At 46.5% G+C, this 23647-nt stretch overlaps 1 protein-coding gene across 8 annotated transcripts in view; it reads right to left on the bottom strand.

Moving 5' to 3' along the window:
- The window catches only part of ZDHHC14 (zinc finger DHHC-type palmitoyltransferase 14), a 289043-nt gene that overhangs the window by 234983 nt on the left and 30413 nt on the right, over nucleotides 1–23647 (bottom strand). For 2 of the 8 annotated variants that reach the window (XM_060419871.1, XM_060419872.1), the window contains exon 1: nucleotides 3348–23161. The exons of the other annotated variants lie outside the window; for them this stretch is intronic. In XM_060419871.1, the coding sequence (XP_060275854.1) occupies nucleotides 3348–3421 (74 nt within the window). In that variant the 5' untranslated portion in view covers nucleotides 3422–23161. Of the gene's footprint in view, nucleotides 1–3347; nucleotides 23162–23647 lie in introns of those variants that run through there. 8 annotated transcript variants of the gene reach the window in all.

Below are 23647 nucleotides of genomic sequence, written 5' to 3'. Positions count from 1 at the left end.
AATAATCATTACATATAAAAAAAATCCAACCTCAAGAATCTGAGAAGTCTCATTAAGCATTTTTGCTTGCTTTCTTCTTGCTCAGGGAAGCCTAAACTTGTGACACCTTAGCATTCAGTTCAAGAAGTATATTTTTCCAAGTCTTCCCTGGTGGTGCAGTGGTTAAGATTCCATGCTCCAAATGCAGGGGACCTGGGGGTTCAATCCCTGCTCAGGGAACTAGATCTTGGATACTGCAACTAAGACTCGTGCAACCAAATACATTTAACAAGAAAAAGTATATTTTTCTGGGCAAATATCTTCCTACACTCTTTTCCACTTTTTCATACCTTTTTGGAGATTTAGAAATTAATTACAATTGTACGTGACCCTTCTGAACTGTATACTTTAAAATGGCTAAAATGGTAAATTTTATGTTACATATATTCTACTTCAAAAAAATTAGACAATAGTTCAGTACATGTAACTTCTAACTAGCTTAATCCCTATTCAGAAAATCAAATAATTTATAAAATAAAGAGAAAGTAAATCTGGCTGTATTTTTTACCCCACCATTCCATACAGACACTGAGGTCTATTAATTTGTCCAACTTGCTCTTTCTTTATTCTGCAGAAATGTGGCCTTCATGACCCCATAATTTCACATGAGGAAGGATGAATTATAGCATTCACAGGACTATTTTTCCCAGTTTTCAATGTACAAATTTATTATCCTACTATCGTCAACAATATGGGATTCCCAGGTGGTTCACTGGTAAAGAATCCACCTGCAATGTGGGATGCCTGGGTTGGATCCCTGGGTTGGGAAGATCCCCTGAAGGAGGGCTTGGCAACCCACTCCAGTATTCTTGCTGGAGAATCTCATGGACAGAGGAGACTGGCGGGCTCAAAGAGTCGGACACAACTGAGGGACAAAGCACACAGATACATACCCTGACATAGAAGGTCTTTACTAGCAACAAGGAAATGCTGAGACTGGGCCTTTAAGGGAAAGATTTTCTTTTTAATTTATTTATTTGGCTGTGCTGGGTCTTCACTGACGCCTGGGCTTTTCTCTAGTTGCAGAGAGCAGGGCTACTCTCTAGACGCAGTGTTCAGGCTTCTCGTCGTGGTGGCTTCTCCTGGTGCAGAACACAGGCTCTAGAGCGTTCGGGCTTCAGTAGTTTCGGCTCCTGGGCTCCAGAGCACAAGCCCAGTAGTTGCAGCTCACGAACTCCGTTGCTCCATGACACGTGGGATCTTCCTGGACCAGGGATTGAACCTGTGTCTCTTGCACCGGCAGACGGATTTTTTTATCCCTGAGTCACCAGGGAAGCCCTGGGAAGGATTCTTAAACTGGGGTCTCCAGCGGATCCGTGAGACCCTGGATTGACCCAAGTGCTGTACAGAGGCACAAACAGGAATTTTTTGGGGCACGAGGGGGCTCATTACTTCCTTTTAAAAAATATTAAGAACCTGAATCTCACTGCAAAACAAACCCATTCCAGCCTGGGGCAAGGAGGCCCGCGAGCTGCTCAGTGCACATGAAGCCTCTATAAAGGGAATCTGGGTACCCTCTTGGGGGACATGGCCTCCTTAAGGAAGAAGGACACGTCCATTAACCTAGTTTGGTGTCCCGCATGGCCAATGTGGGTGCCATCCGAACGTGAAAATGTGCTGTCCAGTGTGAAGCTTCGTATGACCAGAAAATAATGACCTTGCAGCAAAAGGCAACCGGTGGAGGTCCCCGACGCAGCACCCCAGGCTCCCAGCCCTCGTTTAGGCCACACCAATTGGGAGAGGCCTGAGGTGCGCTGCGGAGACCGGTGGACATAGGTTGGGGCCAGGTAAGCAGGGCTCATTGTTATCACCATGTCACAAGCAGGACCACGCCCCTCCACCCCTTTTCAGCTTCTTCAGCTACCCTGCCACCTGCCACTCCAGCCCCTTCTCAGTAGCTCAGGCCTGTCCTCAGCCCCTCTATCTGGTGGGCTGTACAGATGACCTCCCCATGGACTCACCTGCCTGACCTCGCTCCAGAGTTCTAGAAAGGATCTCCTAACTCACCAGAACCTCTAGATCTGGGAATCCCAGGGGACCACGGAGCCAACACAACCCAAACAGCACATAAGCTTTGCAAGATGCACCCGCTTGGAGCTCTTCCTGTCATGAACAGGATTGTTACTCCCCTGGGGACTCAGGGTCCCACCTTCACTTTCCCTTGAGTGAGTCACCAGGTCCTGCAGACTCAGCCTCCGTGAGATCTCTGGCCCCTGCGCCCACCACTACATTCTTCCCAGAACCTCCAACTCAAGTCCTTGTGACCCCCCACCGGGACCTGCTACTCAACCGCCTACTAACTCATTTTGACTCCCGTGAGGTCTCTGCCGGCATTCCAGACCTTCCTACTGCTGCTGCCAGGTGGCGCGCTCACGCTCAGTCACTCAGTCGCATCTGAGTCTTCATGACCCCATGGACTGTAGCCCATCAGGCTCCTCGGTCCATGGGATTTTCCAGGCAAGAATATTGGAGTGGGTTGCCATTTCCTTCTCCATGGGATCTCCCCCACCCAGGGATCGAACCCGTGTCTCTTACCTTGATTGCTGCCAGATTAATCTTCCTAAAAGCCCAATCACATCTCTTCCTCCAAGAAAGCAACACTTCTCTGATGGCTTGTGAGTGAAGAACAGCAGTCATAGCCCACTGCTCATCAAGCAGGTACTTATCATGGGTCAGTATGTGCTAAACACTTGCCAGAACTTACATGACTAATCTTTTAATCTCAAGAGGTTCCACCTTCAGTGTCTCCATTTTACGACTAAGGAAGAAGCAGAGGACTTCTTTCACAGCTGACCTCTGGCAGGACTCTGGGGACTGGCCTCAAAAGAGTCTTTAACTAGACTTCCAAAGGCTCCCCCAGTGTGACGTCCACCCACTTGTCCTATCTCATCAGCAACTCCTCGCACCCTCTCCTTGCCCAGGAGATCAAAACAAACCAGACAGAGTGCAGTTCTTCACACCCGTGCTCTTCTCCCTAAGACACCCTCCACGTTCACACCCATTCGAACGACCCAGCTGCACATGGACCACACACACCCACGTGTGCTGGGCTCTCCCCAACTCCGCCAGGCCTTGAGATACAACACAGAGAAAAAAAAGAATTGGGGGGGTTCCCTACTGAGCTCACAGTCTAATGCCAGAGACACACACGCTGGCCAAGTAAGCACAGACCTGTCTACATGCCTGCCTCTCCTCATGTTTCATCCCAATGTCACCGACTCCGTAAGAGCTTTCCAGAACACCCCCTTCCCGCACTCTCTCACATCTCCACACGTGCTAGCATCTTTTTCATTGATTTACACACTTACCAAATCTCCTTGGAGATCAGGTCACACACTAGACCTTCCCACCTGGTGCCGTCACAGATCCTCAGTTTCCCCATCTGTGAGGCTCTTACCGCCGGTATGAGAATGAAGAGGGCTGAACGTGTGTACCACCTGGAGGACCTAACAGGGCAATGCACCGACTTCTACAAGCACCAGGGCAGACAGCCTCGGCTCGGTGATGGCAGAACAACTGCATCATGTCCTTGCGCCAAGGTCAATGCAAATGAGCCGAGGGAGAGACCCAGGCAGCTCACGCTCTGAAGGCTCTGCGGGCAGACAGGAATGGAAACCCTGAGCAGGCGCCCTCTCCCAAGACTGCAGCCAGCCCTTCGTGGCACAAGGGTTCTCTCCGGTGTGGAGCGGGTCCAGTTTCATTAAGCAAATGGCTCCACGGGACTATAAATGAAGGGAAAAGGCCAGGTGTGCCTTTTTTTTTCTTTTCTTTTTTTTGGTAACCTTGCTCGTAAAGCTTGTTGAGCATGCATCTTCATGAGGCTTGACCCACAGGGACCAAATTTGAGAAACTGAATAAAACTGGGTGAAAGATCCATTTGGAAAGTACCCAGGGGATAGGAAAAGAAGGCCCTGTGGCAGCTATTGCGGTGGCCTGGATGATTCACAGACGTGTACTTTCAGAGACGCACATATGACGGTTAAGGGCGCCTAGGAGCATCACAAGATGAGTGGGCGGGAAGTGACCACCAAGCTGAAATCATTTCATCAGATAGCATCCTCAAGCTGAAATCATTTAATCAGGCAGAGTCCTCTTGGGGACTTACAGAGCAGAAGAAAGAATACTTTCTTCTACCCTGGCCATGGTTTGGGCTGATAAGAACTGCCCAGTGTAAGTAGGCCTCAGTTTCTGGCAGGGTCCTCACCTGGGTGGGTGGGAAAGAGACTCTGTCCTCCCCCAACATCAGTCTTTTCAGAGCATCAGAATCATTCATGACCTGAACTCAAAATATAACAGAGCTATCAGATATAAGTATATATTTTAAAAGCTAGCTTCTCTTAACACTGAAATGATCGGCATGCAATTATGTTAGAACACGATACTGCTTTCCTTTCTTAGCTTCTTTTCGTTGTTGGAGGTTCTCTAATTTTGCAGGTGGGTTTTTCCAAAATCCTTTAGCACATCTTTACACAGTGTCAAAAACCCCATCCTGAGGCTCCGTCTCCGGCATCACGCAGGCTTGACACTGTTGATGATGTGTTCACTTGGCGCAGTCACACACTGACACGATAACCGGGAACCGAGTGAGAGCGTGGAGGGAATGGACCTCTTCTTTTTTGTTTTTTGTTTTCCTCCCCTCCTGGTGGCTGCTACTTCCTTTCCCCACAAGTCCAGCGCACCCTCAGGGAAGATGCAAGCCAGCCAACTGGAAGCCATCCAAGCATCCTCCATTTTCATGGCACATGTCATGTCACAGCTCGTTAATGTCTCCATCCGAAAGGACACTGGTCAAGGCCACCGCATCACAAGCGGGTGCATCTGTGCACGTTTGCACACGCCACTCTGCCCTGCTGTTGGTACCAACAGCCGCCCTTCGCAGCAGCCCAGTTATGCAACCTGAGAGTCATCAGAAGCAGAAGAGACCCTGTGTCTACCCCACCGCCACTGTTAAGCCGGGCAAAACAGTGCCGTGGGGGTTAAGTGGTTTGTCCAGCAAAGTGGTGCTGATGAACCTGTTTGCAGGGCAGGAACTGAGATTCAGATGCAGAGAACAGACTTATGCACACAGTGGGGGCAGGAGAGGGTGGGATGAATTGAGAGAGTAGCACTGAAATATATGCATTACCATATGTAAAAGAGAAAGGTGATGGGAAGTTGCCGTACAACACACAGGGAGCTCAGCCTGGTACTCTGTGACAACTAGAGGGGTGGGATACGGTGAGAGGTGAGAGGGAGGTTCACAGGGAGGGGACATACATAAACCCATGGCTGATTCATGTTGATGCATGGCAGAAACCAACACATTGTAAAGCATTCATCCTCCAATTAAATATAAATAATGGTTTTTGGTTTTGTTTTTGTTTTAAAAAAAGGAAGTTAGCTGTAGTTAGACACCTGTTCTCGAATATCTCGCCCCAGGCCAGCCTCAGAGTGCCCTAAGTCTCTGGCTTTGTCTTAGTCATGACTTTTGCAATTTTCTTCTTCCATTATTCAGAGAATATCTATGAGTTTCTCTGTGCAGGCAAATAAAAATCATTATTCAAGAACAGGCTATAATTACTCTAAGGAAAGTACCCTCTTTTCATGATCAGGAAAGACACACAGTGGCATTTGGCATTTAGCTTGCAAACGTGTGCCCACATGAAATTAAAATAATTAGGTATAAGGGCCAACTTAATTCAATTATAAATTCTTATTACCCAAATAAGTCTCAAGAAATAGAGCGACCGTGCCAGCAGCGTGCTAGATTTCAAGCCCAAATGCAAACTAGCCATCTGCTGAGGCACATGACAAGGTTTTCAAAGAAAAGTGACCGCAGGCCATTGAAAATCTTCATTAGAAACAGACCCACTGCATGTTGGGAGGTGAGGCGCTGCAGTCCCTTGACGACAGCGGGACTGCCCTCCAAGTAGATTTTCATGCAGAAGGAAAACTTATTTCTTTGCTTCCCACTTGATCAGCAGGGACAGTGCTCCTTTTGGAACAACCATCTGGATTCAGAAACACAAAAATGGTCCCAGAAAATTGCACATGCTTAAATGTCAAGAGTATGTGGCAACATTAAGAAGCATGGAAAAGATGCTTCTCCTATTACATTTTTCTACATTAATTTAGCAGCCACCATAGGTGGAAACACTTGGCTCATGTCAGTGGCTTAAGCAGCAAGAAAGCCATTTTGCCGCTCACAAATTATGCGGAAACAGCTTTGGTTGGTCTGTCTCCACGCAATCTTAAACCTTTCCTACCTTGTGATTTGACATGACGTGACATGATGTGTGTGCTCAGTCATGTCCAACTCTTTGTGACCCCATGGACAGCAGCCCGCCGGGCTCCTCTGTTCATGGGATTTTCCAGACAAGAATACTGGAGTGGGTTGTCCTCCTCCAGGGGCTCTTCCCGACCCAGGGATCGAATCCGCGTCTCATGGGTTTTCCTGGATTCTTTACCACTGCACCACCTGGGAAACCCCTTTATTCTATCTCAAAGAAAGTCAAATTTTAAGTTAAATTATAATGGAAATTATCCAAGAAACCACCTCCTTTTGGAAGGCCACCCAACAAAGAAACTTAATTGTTCAGGAAAGCAGCAGTGCCTACAAATCTCAGCTGACTTATGAACTCTTCCATCATAAGCTTTCCACCTTCTATACAACTAACAGCCCTAGGAAAAGCACTGGGCACACGCATCTGTGAGACAGGAAGCACCTTGAAGTAAGGCCTCCACCCTGCTCTCTTTTGTCCCCCACAGCCTCTTATTCATATGATATTTTATCCAAGAAAGGAATTAGTAATATGACCATTCATTCAACACAGTTGTCGAGCATCCATTCTGACAAGTACTGGAGGTACAAAGATGAGTAAGCCAAAGTTCTTTTGTTTGCCTGAACTGTTTTTTATTTATTTTAAAAATCAAATATATACAAGCACAAGAAGCCTCAAACTGCACCTGAACACAAATTTCGCCACAAACAGAAACTGCAAGTGAACTCTGCTTCTTCCCACGGCTTCCTACGAGGCCAACCAGTGAGCCCCTTCGGTAGATTGCTATTGGCTGAGCATTTCCAAGGGGGGGAAACTAAAGGAGCATTTCTTGTTTTACCCCTTCTGTTTTGGTCGCACCATGCAGCATGCCGGATCTTAGTTCCCCATCCAGGGATCGAATCTGCACTCCCTGCATTGTAAGCAGGGAGCTTTAAATGCTGCCAGGGAAGTCCCTAAAGGAACATTTCTTCAAAAAGCCAAAGGGAAAATGTTAGGTAACTGGTCTAGTTTGCTGTGGCCCCCAGTTCAGACTAAATTTCCTAAGGAGGTGGAGTAACCCTGGATACTCTCAACAGTTAAGAGATTTCAACATCAGCCATACTAGTCAGTCAGTTAGTTCAGTCGCTCAGTCGTGTCCGACTCTTTGCAACCCCATGAATTGCAGCACGCCAGGCCTCCGGGTCCATCACCAACTGACGTAGAAACTTGCTCCTTAACCTTCATCAGATACACTAAGGTCACCAATCCTTAGTCATCAAAGCAGAATTCCCATCCACAGCAGCTTCCCCGTCATTGACCCATCACCTTGTACTGGATATAGATGCTGGTACTGTCATCCCCTCTCTAGAGGGGGAAACCTCCATACACAGTTGACCCAACAAAGAAACATTCCTGTCCAGGGCTAGGAGCCAGGCATTCATCTGCCCTCTTGATGGTTCCCAAGAGGAGAATGTTAGAGTTGGAATCCAGCCCTGCCACTTAAACCAGCTGGATGAACTACTCATCCTCCTGAGCCCTGCCTACCTCTTGTCTAGATACGGAGAGTAATGCACCAACCTCAAGACAGCTGTTCTGAAGACTGAAGTCAAATGACACGGCCCAGTGCCTGATGCAGGCACTCAGTCACTACTACCCGTACTCACCCCTTTCACCCTGTGTTCCACACACAATCCGGCAGACGGGGGTAGGTGAGCCAGATGAACACGGTTGCTATTTACCGCGATCAGCCTCACCAAGTGAATCAGCAATACCACAACAGCTCTATGAAAGTACCACACGAGAGCATCCCCAAACCTAGCTGTACAATTAACGGAGCCAAAGCCAGCTGTCAGATCAGCCTTTCCCCTGGGACAGCTACCCCACTCTGTATGAATGGAGCTATTTATCACATCCATGACATGCTCATGGCACATATGCCCAGCCTGACTGTGCACCACATAAACACAAAGGCTCTGGCAGGGGTCACCACTGATTGGCAATCTTAGAATGGACCACACGCAGCAGGCAGAAAGATGGCCCCTACAAGATGTCTCCGTGCTAATGCCCGAAACCTGTGAATATGTTAGATTACACGGCAAAGCACGATTAAGGCTGCAGGCGGAATGAAGGCTGCCAATCAGCTGATATTAAGACAGAGAGATTAGCCTGTCTAGTTCCATCCTAGATATAAACTCGGGGGTCTTTAAAAGTGGAAGAGAAAATTGGGACTGAATACGGGAGAGGAGACAGCATGAGAGGGACTCAGTCCAATATTGCTGGCTTAGGAAACAGAGGCAGGAGCCACAAGCCAAGGAACGTGGCGGCCTGCAGACCCTGGAAAAAGCAACGAAACAGTGATTCCCTCTTGTCTGCTGACACCTTGACTGTAGCCCAGTAAGACCCACTTTGGACTTCCGACCTCTAGAACTATAAGATAATCAACGTGTGCTGTTTTAAGTCACCAAATTTGTGGAAATTTGTTCCAGCAGCAGTAGAAACTTAATGGACCGTTTACCCAATCAAGGTCCCTTGAGCAGAGATTACACAAACTCCAGGAACTTTTTCTGAGACATTTCCTTCATCCCTGATGATCCTGACCTTCAGCTGTCTGGTTTGGAGCTGGTTCCCCCTACCCATCCTTATGAGAGCCTTCACTGAGTCACCTTTCAGATCACCCAGGAAGATGTTTTGAAAAAAGAAAAGAGCTCCCGGCAGGCGCTTGAAGACTGAAAGTCTGATCCGCAGATCTGCCCCTTATTCCAGCCCTTCGGGGCTATGAAGTCAGAGCTTTCTCTCCTCTCCTCCATTGTCCTTCCTCTGTGTTCCTTTCTTCCTTTTTCTTCTCTTCCCTTCTTTCCTCCCTTTCTTTCGCTCACAAGTAGCTATCTACAGATGTGCCTAATATATGCTACATGTAGCTAGAGGCAAGGGAATACAAAAATGGAGAAATAATCCTCAATCCTTATCCAAAGAGCTCATTAAAGACAACCATCCATCCAGAGCAGTGCTTTTTTACACTTTAGGGCCCATTAACCATAGCAATAAATGCATTTTTATATCATAGTCTAAAACACACACACACATACAAACTGAAATAAAATTTTACAAAATAATCCTTACCCTTACCAAGGGAGATATACTCTATTTTCTATTCTTTTTTTTAAACAAAAATCGGGATATAGCTGCTTTACAGTGTTGTGTTAGCTTCTGGCATGCAACGAAGTGGATCAGCATTATGCATAAATACATCCCCTCCCTCTTGAGGGCCCCCCACTCCCCATCCCACCCCTCTAGGTCATCACAGAACACCAAGCGAAGCTCCCTGTGCTCCACAGCAGCTCCCACTGAGTATCTTTTCTACACACGGTCATGTATATATGACAGTCCCAGTCTCCCAGTTCACCCCACCCCCTCTTCCCTCCCGTGTCCAATTGTCTCTTCTCTGCGTCTGCATCTTTATTCCTGCCCTGCGAATAGGGTCATCTGTACCATCTTCTGTTCTCTTCTATTCCATTCTTAATTCTGACCAGGAACCTATTAAATTGATTTCATGACCCAGTTTGGGATTCCACCTCTCAGCTGGAAGAGCATGACCCAGAAGTCTTGATACCAGTATCCAGGTGCCCTGTATCCAGATGCTGGCAAGGCAACCTCAGGAAGCTCCTCCAGGCCTCCACCCCAGACCACTCCCCTCCCTGCCCACCACCGCCAACCCCGGGCGGGATGACTCAGACCCCCGCCTGGATCCCAGTCATTGGACTGTGGCCGTCACCCACCTCTCCCCACCCACACACACAATCTCGTCACCCCTGAAGGGGAGGAAGTAAAGGTCCTGGGTGTGGGAAACTGTGACTCACTGTTCCTGTCACCCAGGTACACGACCATGAACGTCACTCAAGCGCGATCGAAGCGAGAGGCAGGAACAATGATGAACAACAGTGCCAGCGCTGGGCGCGGAGACCTCAGACTGCCAAAACCCAAGGGCGTCAAGAGCCAACAAGGCCCACCAAGGCCAGGGGATGGGACGTGACACAGGGAGAAACACTGCATGTCTGCCAGAACCCTGAATGACAAAAGGCGTGCTGTGGTTAACTTCTGGAAGGCCCCAGCACCAGCGGGAAGGGCACCAGTGAACATGCCACAGGTCCATTCTCTGTCCACATCCTCCCAGGCCTGAGCTGAAGGCGGCAGGAGAAAGAAGGGCCCCCTCCCCGGTGCTCCCCCACTGGGTACTGGGTGCCCGCCAGCCCGCAGCTTCAGGGAGCCCACTGGAAAGAGCAGCTGGGAAAAGTCCCCCCACTCTTCTTTTACGTAAGCGGGCCTGATATGCATAGAGATTTTTTTTAAGTGGGAAATTTCACCCTCAATTACTTGTCATTCCACCTAATGATACATGCTAGAGCTTATCTTTTCACAGGCTAATTTTAGATGGACACCAGTTCACAGATCACTGGTTTAGAAAACACTACCCTGCTCTGCAAAGCCAGCCCCCTTTCCTGGGTAGATTGCCATGACCGAAGAGCTGGCCAGGCCCGGCACTGCAGAGGGTGGGAGCAGTCCCCATCCTAACCCACCACAGACGAGTCCCCAGTCCTGCCCCTCCCTCAGCTCCAGACCCACAGATCCAGGGACCCGGCGTTCTCCTCCCCTCGGGTGCCCTCCAGGCCCCTCCAACCCAGCAGGCTCACAGCTCTGTGCCTGTTGCGTCACGTGGAAAAAAAAGAGAGCCTGGTGCAGCGCCCAGCACACCAAAGCCAGACCGTCCATGATCGCTGGATGACTGTCTGAACCGAATTCACCCCCATTTCTCTCAAAGCTGCTCCTGTTTGTGAAATCCCCATCTCAGTGCGTGGCATCATCAAATCACACAAGAGGTGACCTCAGGGCACCCTAGATGTCCCTTTCCTGTCCCCCACCTCTGCCTGAATTCAGTGGACGAGCTGTAGAGGATTTATTTCCAAAATACCTCCCAGGTCGGTTCCTCCTTCCCAGCCCAGGACCACCGCTTGACACTCAGCTCTCGTCATCAGAACTTGAACCAGCTTGAGGGCCTTCTCCCAACCTCCCAGCCCCTGGTCTGGCCACCTGGAACTCACTGTGCCAGGCACCTCGTGACCTGACTCTGGCTCTCTACTGGGTGGGAATCCAGTCTGAGACAAGCTCAGAAAGATGGTGGGAGCTGTTCAAGCAAAGGCCCTGGGGTGGGAGGCAGAGTGGTACCCCTACAGCAGAGGAAACAGGTGTCCAAGGGTCCTAACTTTAGAAGAGGCCCAGCATTCCCTAGAAGCACCAGATGAGGCTCGGGAGGACCAGGCGATGAACACAGGTGAGAAAGCTTCCTCTTCAGAGCAATGAAAGGCACCAGAGTGATGCAATCAGGTCAGAATTTTTTAAATCGCTCAGTAAAAATGCTTCAGTAAAGAAGATTCAGTTCAGTCACTCAGTCGCGTCCAACTTTTTACAACCCCATGGACTGCAGCACACCAGGCCTCCCTGTCCATCACCAACTCCCGGAGTTTACTCAAACTCATGTCCATTGCGGAGAAGGCAATGGCACCCCACTCCAGTACTCTTGCCTGGAAAATCCCATGGATGGAGGAGCCTGGTAGGCTGCAGTCCATGGGGTCGCTAGGAGTCGGACACGACTGAGCGATTTCACTCTCAGTTTTCACTTTCATGCACTGGAGAAGGAAATGGCAGCCCACTCCAGTGTTCTTGCCTAGAGAATCCCAGGGACGGGGGAGCCTGGTGGGCTGCCGTCTATGGGGTCGCACAGAGTCAGACACGACTGAAGCGACTTAGCAGCAGCAGCATGTCCACTGAATCGGTGATGCCATCCCGCCATTTCACCCTCTGTTGTCCCCTTCTCCTCCTGCCTTCAATCTTTACCAGCATTGGTAATGAAGAAATGATGGATAATTCCCTAACATGAGAAAATACAGCTATCTTGACCTGAAAGTCAGCAGGTAGCATGGGAACACTAACAGCATTTCACTACTCAGGAGTAAGACAGAATGTCCACTATCATTGGTCACTGAGGAGCTGGCCAACACACCTGAGTGAGAGAAAGAAATCAGAGATTTAAAGATTGGGAAAAAAGAGATAAGCTTATCACTATGTGCATGTGATCTTCTGGTATAGCTAAAAACCCCAAAAGAATCCACTAAGAAACTATGCTAACCACGAGAGAGTTCAGGGAGAACAAAACTTTGTATACAAACAATGACCAGTTTGAAGAGGTATTGAAAGCACAGGCCTCTGATTATAATAGGAACAAAAGAGGGAAATTCTTAAGAATAAATGTAACAAGATTGGACAAGATCTATATGAAGAGAATTTAAATTAACCTGGAAGACACAGAAGAAGACAAAAAGTCTATTCCTAGACTGAAAGATTCAGTAACATAACTATGTTGATTCTTCCTAAATTAATCTAGAAATGTAAAATGCAATCCCAATAAAAATAATGGTTTCTTTTTTTAAAATTAGAACAATGTGATTTTGGAGTTTATGTGAAAAGATCCCTCCAGCTAGTGTGCATGCACGTGTGCCCAGTCGCTCACTTGTATCCAAGTCTTTGTGATCCCATGGACTGTAGCCCACTAGGCTCCTCTGTCCATGGGATTCTCCAGGCAAGAATACTGGAGCGGGTTGCCATTTCCTCCTCCAGGGGATCTTCCCGACCCAGGGATCAAACCCGTGTCTCCTGCATCTCCTGCATTGGCAGGCAGACTCTTTACCACTGCGCCACCCGGGAAGCCTTCTGGCTAGTGTGGCTGGACCTTAAAGAGTGAAGTGGAGGGTGCAGGCGGGATGGACGGGGGTGAGCTCGACCTTGTAGTGGTCCCAGTGAGAGCTGCAGAGAGCTGGGCCTGGGCCTGTGGAATGCAGAGAAGGCGTGTATCTGGAAGATATTTATCAGTACTTGGTAAAATTCACAGGACCTGGTGATCAATTGGACATGGGAGGTACAAGAGAGATGGCCAACGATGACTCCTGATTTGGAGTTTGTATATTTAATAATTAACCAAATCTCTTACCAACGTACCACCTCTTCACTAAAATCACTGTTTGGGGCGGTATTTCTGGGCCTCAGGCCTAGAACAGACTTAACAAGGCCCCGCAGAAAGGCTTTGTAACTGGTTGTTTGTCCACAGTAAAGTGAAGCACCGATTTTGTTTTCTGACTCTGTTAATTAGGCGTTCGGTGCAGATCATGAGTGGACAGAATGGTCTCAGCCTCAGAAAACCTGCTGATCTTGTTTGTTCTCTGTCTGCCGTTTTCCCCCTTGTAATTCAAAATTGTGCTAGGGAAAAAAAAAAAAATAGGGCAGTGATTATGAGTTTGACCTCATCAGACTCAATGCTACTTTTGCTGGGGCTGTACACCATCACCACCAGATCTCTACTCTTTCTGCTTAATAAACAATAAATCCTTAATCTTCAACAAAAATCCTCATGTCCACTGTCTGTCATTCTGTCAGCAGCAGTCTGCCTTGACGGTTTGCTTTTTCCCCCTGTTCATAACTCTTTCCAACACATTTGCAAACAGAACAATGTGAGTTTAAATATATCACACAGTGGTTGCCTCTCAAACATCTACGGAAATCATTTCAGTGAATGTGTTGCTTGATAGGAAGGAGGATTGTACTTGTTTTCAGCACAAGGCTGTGTCTGTTAAAATGCAGGTGAAAGAAGCCTGTGCCTTGGAGGAGACAAGTTCAAACCCAGCTGAACTCGAAGTTCAAACCCAACTGACCTCGAAGGTCAGCCAGGTCGGCTTGCTTCCGAGTAGACATAGGGCACTGATGGGGTGTCAGGTCAGCTTGCTTCCGAGTGGACATAGGGCACTGATGGGGTGTCTGGGCCGTGCTCTGAAACCTGACCTGAACGCAGATCCCGCAGATCACTGGGCGAGTGGGGGGAGGGGGCTTAGTAAATGCAGATTCCTAATCTACAGCTCAGGGTGGGGGCTGGGATTCTGCATGTCTAATGAGCTCCTAGTTGACGCCTTCCTGCAAATCCCAAAATGGCACTTGAAGCACCTAGAGTTTAGCCGGGTTCAACAACTTGGAAGCTGCATTTTTTAAAAGTTAACCTCGAGGACTCCCGTGGCAGTCAGTGGTTGACTCCAAGCTTATAATGCAGGGGGCACAGGTTAGATCCTCAGTCAGAGAACTAGGATCCCAAATGCCACGAGGCCAAAAAAAAAAATTTATTTTTTTTAACTTTAAGGAAAAAAAGTTAACCTGTTGATTGGAAGTCATTCTCCCAATTTACATAATGGAGACTTTACCACTCTCCTATGTCAAAGAGCCTCAGATATAACAAGTGAAAGCTTGAAAGTCTCTTCAGACTTCCACCAATATCTGCAAGTCAGAATACTCCATCCCAATCTAACCTAGATGTTATATTTGCTAAAAAGAATCATACTCAGGAAATCCTGCAATACTCAGCAAAGCCTCACCCACTTGAATGAAAGAGAAGCTTCAATTTAGTATTTTAAAAATACAGTCAGACTTCTTACTTTCAATTTCAAGGGGTAAACAAATTTCAGGAGTTGGAAAAACAGTTTGCTCTTTTAAATATTTCATATATCTTCCTCTGGATGTTTGCCCTATTTCATTTACAATCTACAAAAAAGTAAAATATCTCAGCCTTTCCAGGTATTATATGAATTATCACAAATTCTAAATAAAAGGAAATAGAATTTCAAAAGTGCTCCTGCACATAAAATAAAAAGACTCTAACACATAAATATCAGTGCCAGTTCCGTCATTAGAAACCTGTCCATTGGCTTCATTTTACCCGTTTTTGAGGTGGAAAAACTAAGGCCTATTGTCACAGGAGAGATGACTAGAATCCAAGGTCAATACTATTTTCAGGACCTTATTAAGCTAAGGAATGCCAGTGGCATTAAACTCTACCCACTCAAGTACCAGCTGTCTTGAGGGAAGGTATGTGTGTCTCTTGACAGACAATCTCACAGTCTAGTTGTCTGGCCTTGAGAAACAGAAACATTTCCTTATCAACTGAAAAGAGGAATGCATAAGAAAGTAAATCAACTGCTTTTTAAAAAGAGGGAAGTGAAGTAACTGAAATGCATACATTTAAGCTGTTTTGCTTTTTTCTGAAAACTACACAGATCCTTACTCTTGCATACAAAAGGCCAGCAGGGTAGTCAGATTATGAAAGAGTCACTCTATCTCACAAAGAAATGTGCAAAAGAATAAAAAGGTACAAAATATAAAAATCCAAACTCAAAAAAAAAGCACAGAATAGGTCTATCCAAATGCCTCACATAGCTCTTCCTCCTCCTGGTCATCAGAGTTCACCGTGCCTGCTCTGATAATGGGGGCCGAGGCGGGCTAGTGCTTAAAAACATGAGACATCTTTAAAAATCATTAAATAAAAATAGACCACACAGTATGCTCAAATAATAATGACCCATGAGAAGTTTTTAATTAACTTGGGTTTTATTAAGACTAGTAACCTTCCGCTGAACACCTTCCCACCATATAATCAGAGCTAATTGCTTCCCTTGGTAACATCACGCCACAGGCTGAGTTTACCTTCACAGGAGTGAACTGGTCTCCTGCTATTCACTTAAATCTGGGAAGGGTGGGATGGAGGTGCAAAATCCAGAAGTGGAGATGCAGATTTGTTTTTTTCTTTTTTAAAAATAAATCCTGGAACATTCATTAGACAGGTATGGGAAACGTCTAGCAATGAGTAAAGAGTCGGCATTGCTTCTCCAACAGTAACACTTGGACAGATGTCCACATTCATCTTAACGACATGGAGAGTTTTCTGACATTCTGCCCTCAACCCACTCTCCTCTGCTGCTGCAGTCCCCTTAAATAAGATCGCTGAGCCAACAGCATCCTGAGAAATGTCTCCAGCTGCCTGAAAAATGGCTTTTCCCACCAGGCTGAAGTGCGGCCTGTTGAAAAGGGCTCTGTACTGAGAATCAGATGCCTGGGTTCAAGTTACTCCTCCATCTCATCCATTTTCTCACCTGCGCAGTGGAGATAAATTACCCCCAATCTGGGGAGCTGCTAAAAGGCTCTCCTGAAACCTAGAAGGGCTTCAGAAAATGCTGAATGAATGCATGAGTTTTTGGGTGAGATAATTATGCAAAACACAACCCAAATGTGAGTTATTATTTTTCTTTTTTAACACTTTTCTATCAAGCTCTCAAAGCTCATAATATTCCAATAACCCACAATCAGCAGGCAGTGTGTTGGTACTCTGGTTTACAGAAAACTTCTAGACTCCAAGTTCTTTGTAAAAAGTCTTCTTAACTTCTCTTCCAGGCTCCACAATACCAGCAACACTGATAATAGATTGATACTAGAACTAAAGGTGCTTGAACATTATACATTTGTCAAAACCCATACCACACTTCAACACAAAGAATGAACCCTAATATAAACTATGGACTTCAGTTAATGTGTCAGTATAGGTTGATCAGGTGATTCATTGTAATAAATGTACCGCACTATCATCATCATAGACCAAAGACTGGAGGGACAACCCAAGAGGAAGAAGCCAGAAAATTTAAGCTCATTTTTGCCCATCTGGGGAGCCCACGGCTCATGAACGGCCAGCCCTATTTCAAGTCCCACAAGATGGGCTCCAAGCCCTTGAGAGCATTTTAAATTGAGTACAAGGATGGCATTCTAGAATTTCAGAGTTCAATCACTCTGACTCTTCAATAGTCCAGTGCAGTGATCTAATCACTAAAGTGCCCTCACTAGCACCCCCGCCCCCCGCGCCCCCCACCACACACCCTACTCAATTCAGTGCTCTTATCTCAGAGCACACATGTGGGGCTCCGACTGACAGGGCAACAAACGCCTGGTGAATTATTCAAAACGGCTATCTTTGAAGACCCCACTACCATGTTTCTTGAATACTGACTGGAGATGGAGAGAGTGGAGGAGAGCAGGATGGGTGGAGGAGTCTCGTTTTCATTGTGCATTAAAAAGGCACTCAAAGCCGTGGGGTATTTCATCTATCAATAATTTAAAGGCCTCTTTCTGCCCCTGAAGTACTAACAGGTCTTGTCCACCCACCTGTCCAACCCTACAGTTTTTAAACTGTCATTCTCCCCCACTGCTTTTGCCATCCTTTCTAAAGGGCACACACACCTGACAATGGACAGTTAAATAAAAACATGTCACATTTCCTAGACAGGCTCCAAAAAGCAAAGTTCACTCCAAAAAGCACTGATCACTTCCTGAACAACTGCCTGACCCTGATTTATGCCTGCTGCTACGTCGCTTCAGTCGTGTCTAACTCTGTGTGACCCCATAGAGCCCACCAGGCTTCCCCATCCCTGGGATTCTCCAGGCAAGAACACTTGAGTGGGTTGCCATTTCCTTCTTCAGTGCATGAAAGTGAAAAGTCAAAGTGAAGTCGCTCGGGCGTGTCCGACTCTGTGCGACCCCATGCACTGCAGCTTACCAGGCTCCTCCGTCCATGGGATTTTCCAGGCAAGAGTACTGGAGTGGGGTGCCATTGCCTTCTACAGAAGTATAAACTGGGGCCACATCTTCCTAAAGCAGTTTAGGAAATTTTTAAATTTAGCATTAAAATTGCTAATCCGGTAATCCCTCTTGTGGGACTTTATCTTTTTAACGAGTATAAAAGTTGATCTCTCAACACGTATTTCCCTCAGAAGTTGGTGAGCGGTATAAGACTGGATAATGGGACCAGCTGGGGCTTCCCAAGTGGTGCAGTGGTAAAGAATCCTTTTGCCACTGGAGGAGATGCAAGAGAGGCAGGTTCGATCCCTGGGTTCAGAAGAGCCCCTGGAGTAGGAAATGGCGATACTGGTCCAGTAGTCTTGCCTGGGAAATTCCAAGGACAGAGTAGTCTGCCGGGCTACGGTCCATGGGGTTACAAAGAGTCAGACATGACTGAGTGATCTTCTAGGAAAGGCCTCCTCATCCTGGGAAGGACACACTGGAAGCAGTGGTCTCACCACTTTATATCAGTTCAAGTCATTATTTTCTGAAACAGTTAGCATCCTTTTATTCAGTCCCATAGACAAAGTCACATATATGTGCCATTGTGTAAGTACAGGAATGTTTACTGCAGCCTAGTTAACAACAGCCTTAAAAACTTGGAAACTTAGAAGTCCTTTCTGGCTAAGTAAATTATGGTCCATCTCTACTATAGGATGCTATGCAGACCCTAAAAAGAGATAGAGGCTCTCTATCTCTTATATGGTAATAGGGAAATATACCCAAGATATGTGATTAGCTGACAAAAACCATTTGCATAGTAAACATATATATGCATATATTCTGTCCATAGAATATTCCAGGCAAGAATACTGGAGTCATTCCCTTCTCCAGGGGATCTTCCTGACCTAGGGATCAAACCCAGGTCTCCCGCATTGCAGGCAGATTCTTTACCATCTGAGCCACCAGGGAAGTCCCCATACATATATACACATACACATATATGCACACACACACACACACACACACTTGCGTGTGCATTTCTGGAAGGACACGATAAAACTGCTAGGAGTTACAAATAGAGGAGAAGCACCAAAGAGGAGGTGAACTAGTTTTCATTTGATAGCCTCTGGACTATTTGAATTTTTTAATGTAGGAAGTACTTATCACAATTTCTTAAATCAAGATGAAAAGTGCTTTCATTCAGGCCAAAGGCCTCCAGCAATCCACAGAAACTCACATGGAAAACATACATATAAAAAAACAGTGCCTAAAAGTTCATCCACATAAGACTCTATGTATACATTCTAAGATTAGCCAAAAGAAAGTATTCATTTTTTTTAGTTCTTTTCACTCCCTGTCCTCAAAAACCTTATCATCTTTCTAGCTACCTGCTGTCAGTGTGAACTGGGGAACAAGCTAATTTTCACCTTGCCTACCCAGAACAAAACTTAAAAGACACAGCCCAAATGCACACAAAGTCCAAAATCAAACAAGACTTACACCAATGATCCACACCACTATCACCCTCTGAGAAACTAGAGCTGCCAATAATACTTTAAGAATAATTTTAAGATAATCCAGGTTTTACATAGTTTTCCAGATTCACTCTTCAGTTCAGTTTCTCAGTTGTGTCTGACTCTTTGCAACCCCATGAACCGCAGCACACTAGGCCTCCCTGTCCATCACCAACTCCCAGAGTTCACCCAAACTCATGTCCATTGAGTCGATGATGCCATCCAACCATCTCATCCTCTGTCATCCCCTTCTCCTTCTGCCCCCAATCTTTCCCAGCATCAGGGTCTTTTCCAATGAATCAGCTCTTTGCATCAGGTGGCCAAAGTATTGGAGTTTCAGCTCCAGCATCAGTCCTTCCAGTGAACACCCAGGACTGATCTCCTTTAGGATGGACTGGTTGGATGTCCTTGCAGTCCAAGGAACTCTCAAGAATCTTCTCCAACACCACAGTTCAAAAGCATCAGTTCTTCGGCACTCAGCTTTCTTCACAGTCCAACTCTCACATCCATACATGACTATTGGAAAAACCATAGCTTTTACTAGACGGGCCTTTGTTGGCAAAGTAATGTCTCTGCTTTTTAATATGCTATCTAGGTTGCTTATAACTTTCCTTCCAAGGAGTAAGCATCTTTTTATTTCATGGCTGCAGTCACCATCTGCAGTGATTTTGGAGCCCCCAAAAAAAAAAAGTCTGACACTGTTTCCCCATCTATTTCCCATGAAGTGATGGGACCGGATCTTAGTTTTCTGAATGTTGGACTTTAAGCCAACTTTCTCACTCTCCTCTTTCACTTTCATCAAGAGGCTCTTTAGCTCTTCTTCACTTTCTGCCATAAGGGTGGTGTTATCTGCATATCTGAGATTACTGATATTTCTCCCGGCAATCTTGATTCTAGCTTGTGCTTCCTCCAGCCCAGCGTTTCTCATGATGTCTTCTGCATATAAGTTAAATAAGCAGGGTGACATGATCTCTGTTCATTTCCAAGGCACACTATTCAATATCATGGGAATCCAAGTCTATGCCCCGACCAGTAATGCTGAAGAAACTGAAGTTGAATGGTTCTATGAAGACCCATTAGCTTTTTTCAAAGATAATTTTATCTACTTATTTACCACTGAGCTGCCAGGGAAACCCCCAGATGACTTTGGAGGAGCTCCTTGATGACTCTGAGCTAGGGTGGCCTACATGCCAAAGGGAAGTCATCATATATTCACAGTTGGTCCCCAGGGTGGTGGGAGCAGTACTAAAGGCAATAACGAAGATAAAAACAGCTGCCCGGCGGATAAACTGGTCTGAAGAGCCTTGTTCTCTTGCACAGCTGGGCTCAACTATCCCACTCCAGCCAGCGGTTCCATCACATCAACACGAAGTTCAGGCTGAAGAGTTCTTAAACAGACAGTCCTGGCCACATGAAGGCAACTCTGACCCACTGTTCACCCACACTAAATGCCAAACATGGGGATGTCTGCAGAGCTCTAGTCTCAGCCATCCAAAGCAGTGTTTCTTCAAAAGGGTTTGGCTTCTCTTTCATCAGTTTTACACTTAAAATCCTGGCTGGCAAGAACTTTTCTCTAGCCTTCATCGAAGAACTGTGCTCCAGCCTTGAAGAAACTCATTCAAAAGCTGAAGGATATCTTTCCTGCGAACCCTGCCCTTTTCCTATCACATCACGTTCCACCTAAGTGAAATTATTTAATGTCCTCCTGTAATGCAGGAGACACAGGAGACGCAGGTTCCATCCCTGGGTTGGGAAGATCCCCTGGAGGAAGGCATGGCAACCAAGCCACTCCAGTGTTCTTGCCTAGAGAGTCTCATGGACAGAGGAGCCTGGCGAGCTACAGTCCATAGGGTCCCAAAGAGTCAGACGCACTGAAGTGACTGAAGCACACACACTACATAAAATCTTAGGGACAGAAGAACCAGTCCTTGAGAACTCCACCCGGGTGCTTCTAGATCAATTATTTCCACAGCGGAGAAGAGGCAGGCAGAGCTGTACCCGATATGCAAGTGTGACCTACTTTACGGCTTTATATAGGTTCACCGTACAAAGAGCTGACCTGCCTCCTCGGTGCGCCTTTGAAGGATCCAAGAAAAATAAACAGTTTGGAAACATTGAAAATGTGTGCCTGATTATATGCAGAGGAAAAAAAAAATCTCCCAAGGAAACAAGCCTCATTCGAATGTTTCAGACGGGAAGAGGAACTACAGATTGAAAAGAAATAGCAAGATGCACACTTTTTAAAAAACTTCAATGTCATCTGCTTCTAGGAGCCCTGCACTCAAGGCTCCACCTCCTGAGACCCAGGGCTGCCAACTGTCCTGGCTCATCATCAGAATCACCAAGGCACTGAACACATTCTCTTTGGTATTTTTTCAGGTTAGAAAATTATACCTCCCGTGGAGGTCTTTGGACCACCAACCTCTAATCCATCTTTCTAAAGTCTTTCAGGATTTTACAAAATGGATGTCAGATTTCTGACAAGTTCTTTTCTGATAAGCTTTTCTCCCATGAAGCACATCCTACCTGTTCTATAAAAGCCCTAATATGACCCAGTTACCACTCTTTATTCAATAAGCAGGGCTTTCCTGATAGCTCAGCTGGTAAAGAATCTGCCTGCAATGCAGGAGACCCCGGTTCGATTCCTGGGTCAGGACGATCCCCTGGAGAAGGGATAGGCTACCCACTCCAGTATTTGTTGCAGGGATCTGTTCATTCTTTATTTACTACTCTCCTCCCCTTCCCGCCTCTATAAATTCATCTGAGTGGTGTTTTTTTTTTTTAATACTTTCCGATCTCGTGCAAGGTTCTTTGATACACTGGCAATAAATACAATATCAATAATTTGTCTTGACAACAGTGGAGGCCATTCAGTCATTTTTCCAGAGGAGGAAGTCAAAGCCCAGAGCGGGGAAGGGAGCTGGCCACGGACACACAGGCGGTAGCATCAGGGCTGGCACTGTCTCTGTGACCCTCTTATGTCTAAGGTCGCTTTAGATTTTATTCTTACAGAAACAAGCTCAACACTCAACGTTCCCTGCCCAGCGCCTGACGTCCCAATGTATGAAGCAATCTCTAGACCTTTTCCTTTATCTTATTAAAGTATGGTCGATTTACAATGCTGTGCTAATTTTCTGCTGTACGGCAGTGACTCAGTTATACACCTACATATATATTCTTTTTCATATTCCTTCCCGTTATGGTTTATCTCAGAAGACTGAATATGGTTCCCTGTGCTCTACAGTAGGACCTTGTGCTTATCCTTTCTAAATGGAATAGTTCGCTTCTACTAACCCCCAACTCCGGCTCCATCCCTCCCCTCCCTCCCCGCTCCTGGCAACCACAAGTCTCTTCTGTGTCTGAGTCTGCCTCTGTCTGGCAGCAACATGGGTGCAACTAGAGATGATCACCCTCCCTTTTGAAAGAACAAGAAGCACAGCTCAAACTTCTGTCACGTTAAGAAGCCCAGGTCCTCGGTTCCTGGAAATGGATGGGCTGATCAAGGTGGCTGGAAGTTTCTATCGCAGGTGATGACTTTTCCTCACCTGGCCAAGTCAGCCCAGGCAAACAAGAGAACTGGCTCAGTTTCCACTAAGAAGACCATTGCCCAAAGCATTTAGGGTTGGCTAGCTGCCTCTCTGCAGAACCTGCAGGGAATTCAGTCACCACAGAAGCTTCCAGCAGGTGTGAGGGCCATTCAGCTACGGCCCCAGGTTCGTTTAAAGTGAACCTCACCCCCACCCCTACCGCCTAAACCCGGCTGGTGGGCAACTGAGTTTTAAAAAAACCATTGCGTGAAAGCAGATGTCTTCAGCAGGTTTCTGCTCTCTGCTTTGCTCAGTCTGAAATGGTCCACCACATTCTTCTTTTTTTTCTTAGCCCCCTGCCCCTTCCTTGGTAAACACTATTAGCATTTAGTACTAAAGATATAGCTGTAGAGTTTAATTTTGTCCACCGCATCATCACCAATGTTAAAAGCTACAGGAAATACTGCCCCCAAAAAGCACTGGATAATTTCCTCATATGTAGTTGGGTCTAGGTACTAAATGTGAAACACTGTTATCATTCAGGCTAAAGTCCAAGGTAAATGTGCCCGGTCAGGGAGGCACATGAGAACGTCATGGGGATTTTAAAGTAAACCTTTGGCCACTGCCAGCGCCATATTTAGAATCTGTCTTCCTCCAAGTCTCCTCTCTCTGACTACACAGAGAAGTGTCCCTCTTCCCAAGACCAAGCCCTCCACCCGGGCTTTGACCCACCCGTCCTGCCCTCTCGGGGAACCCTGCACTGCCAAGTAAACCGACCCTTCCTCTGAGAGTTAACTGGGTTCTTGTAAATGTACTTCAGTCTCTCCTGTTTGAAAAAAGGAGGAGAAAAAGGCTC

Source organism: Ovis aries, chromosome 8, assembly GCF_016772045.2.
Source record: "Ovis aries strain OAR_USU_Benz2616 breed Rambouillet chromosome 8, ARS-UI_Ramb_v3.0, whole genome shotgun sequence".
Taxonomy (NCBI): domain Eukaryota; kingdom Metazoa; phylum Chordata; class Mammalia; order Artiodactyla; family Bovidae; genus Ovis; species Ovis aries.
Note: the sequence above shows the minus strand (reverse complement) of the source record. Positions and strands in the feature narration are given on the sequence as shown.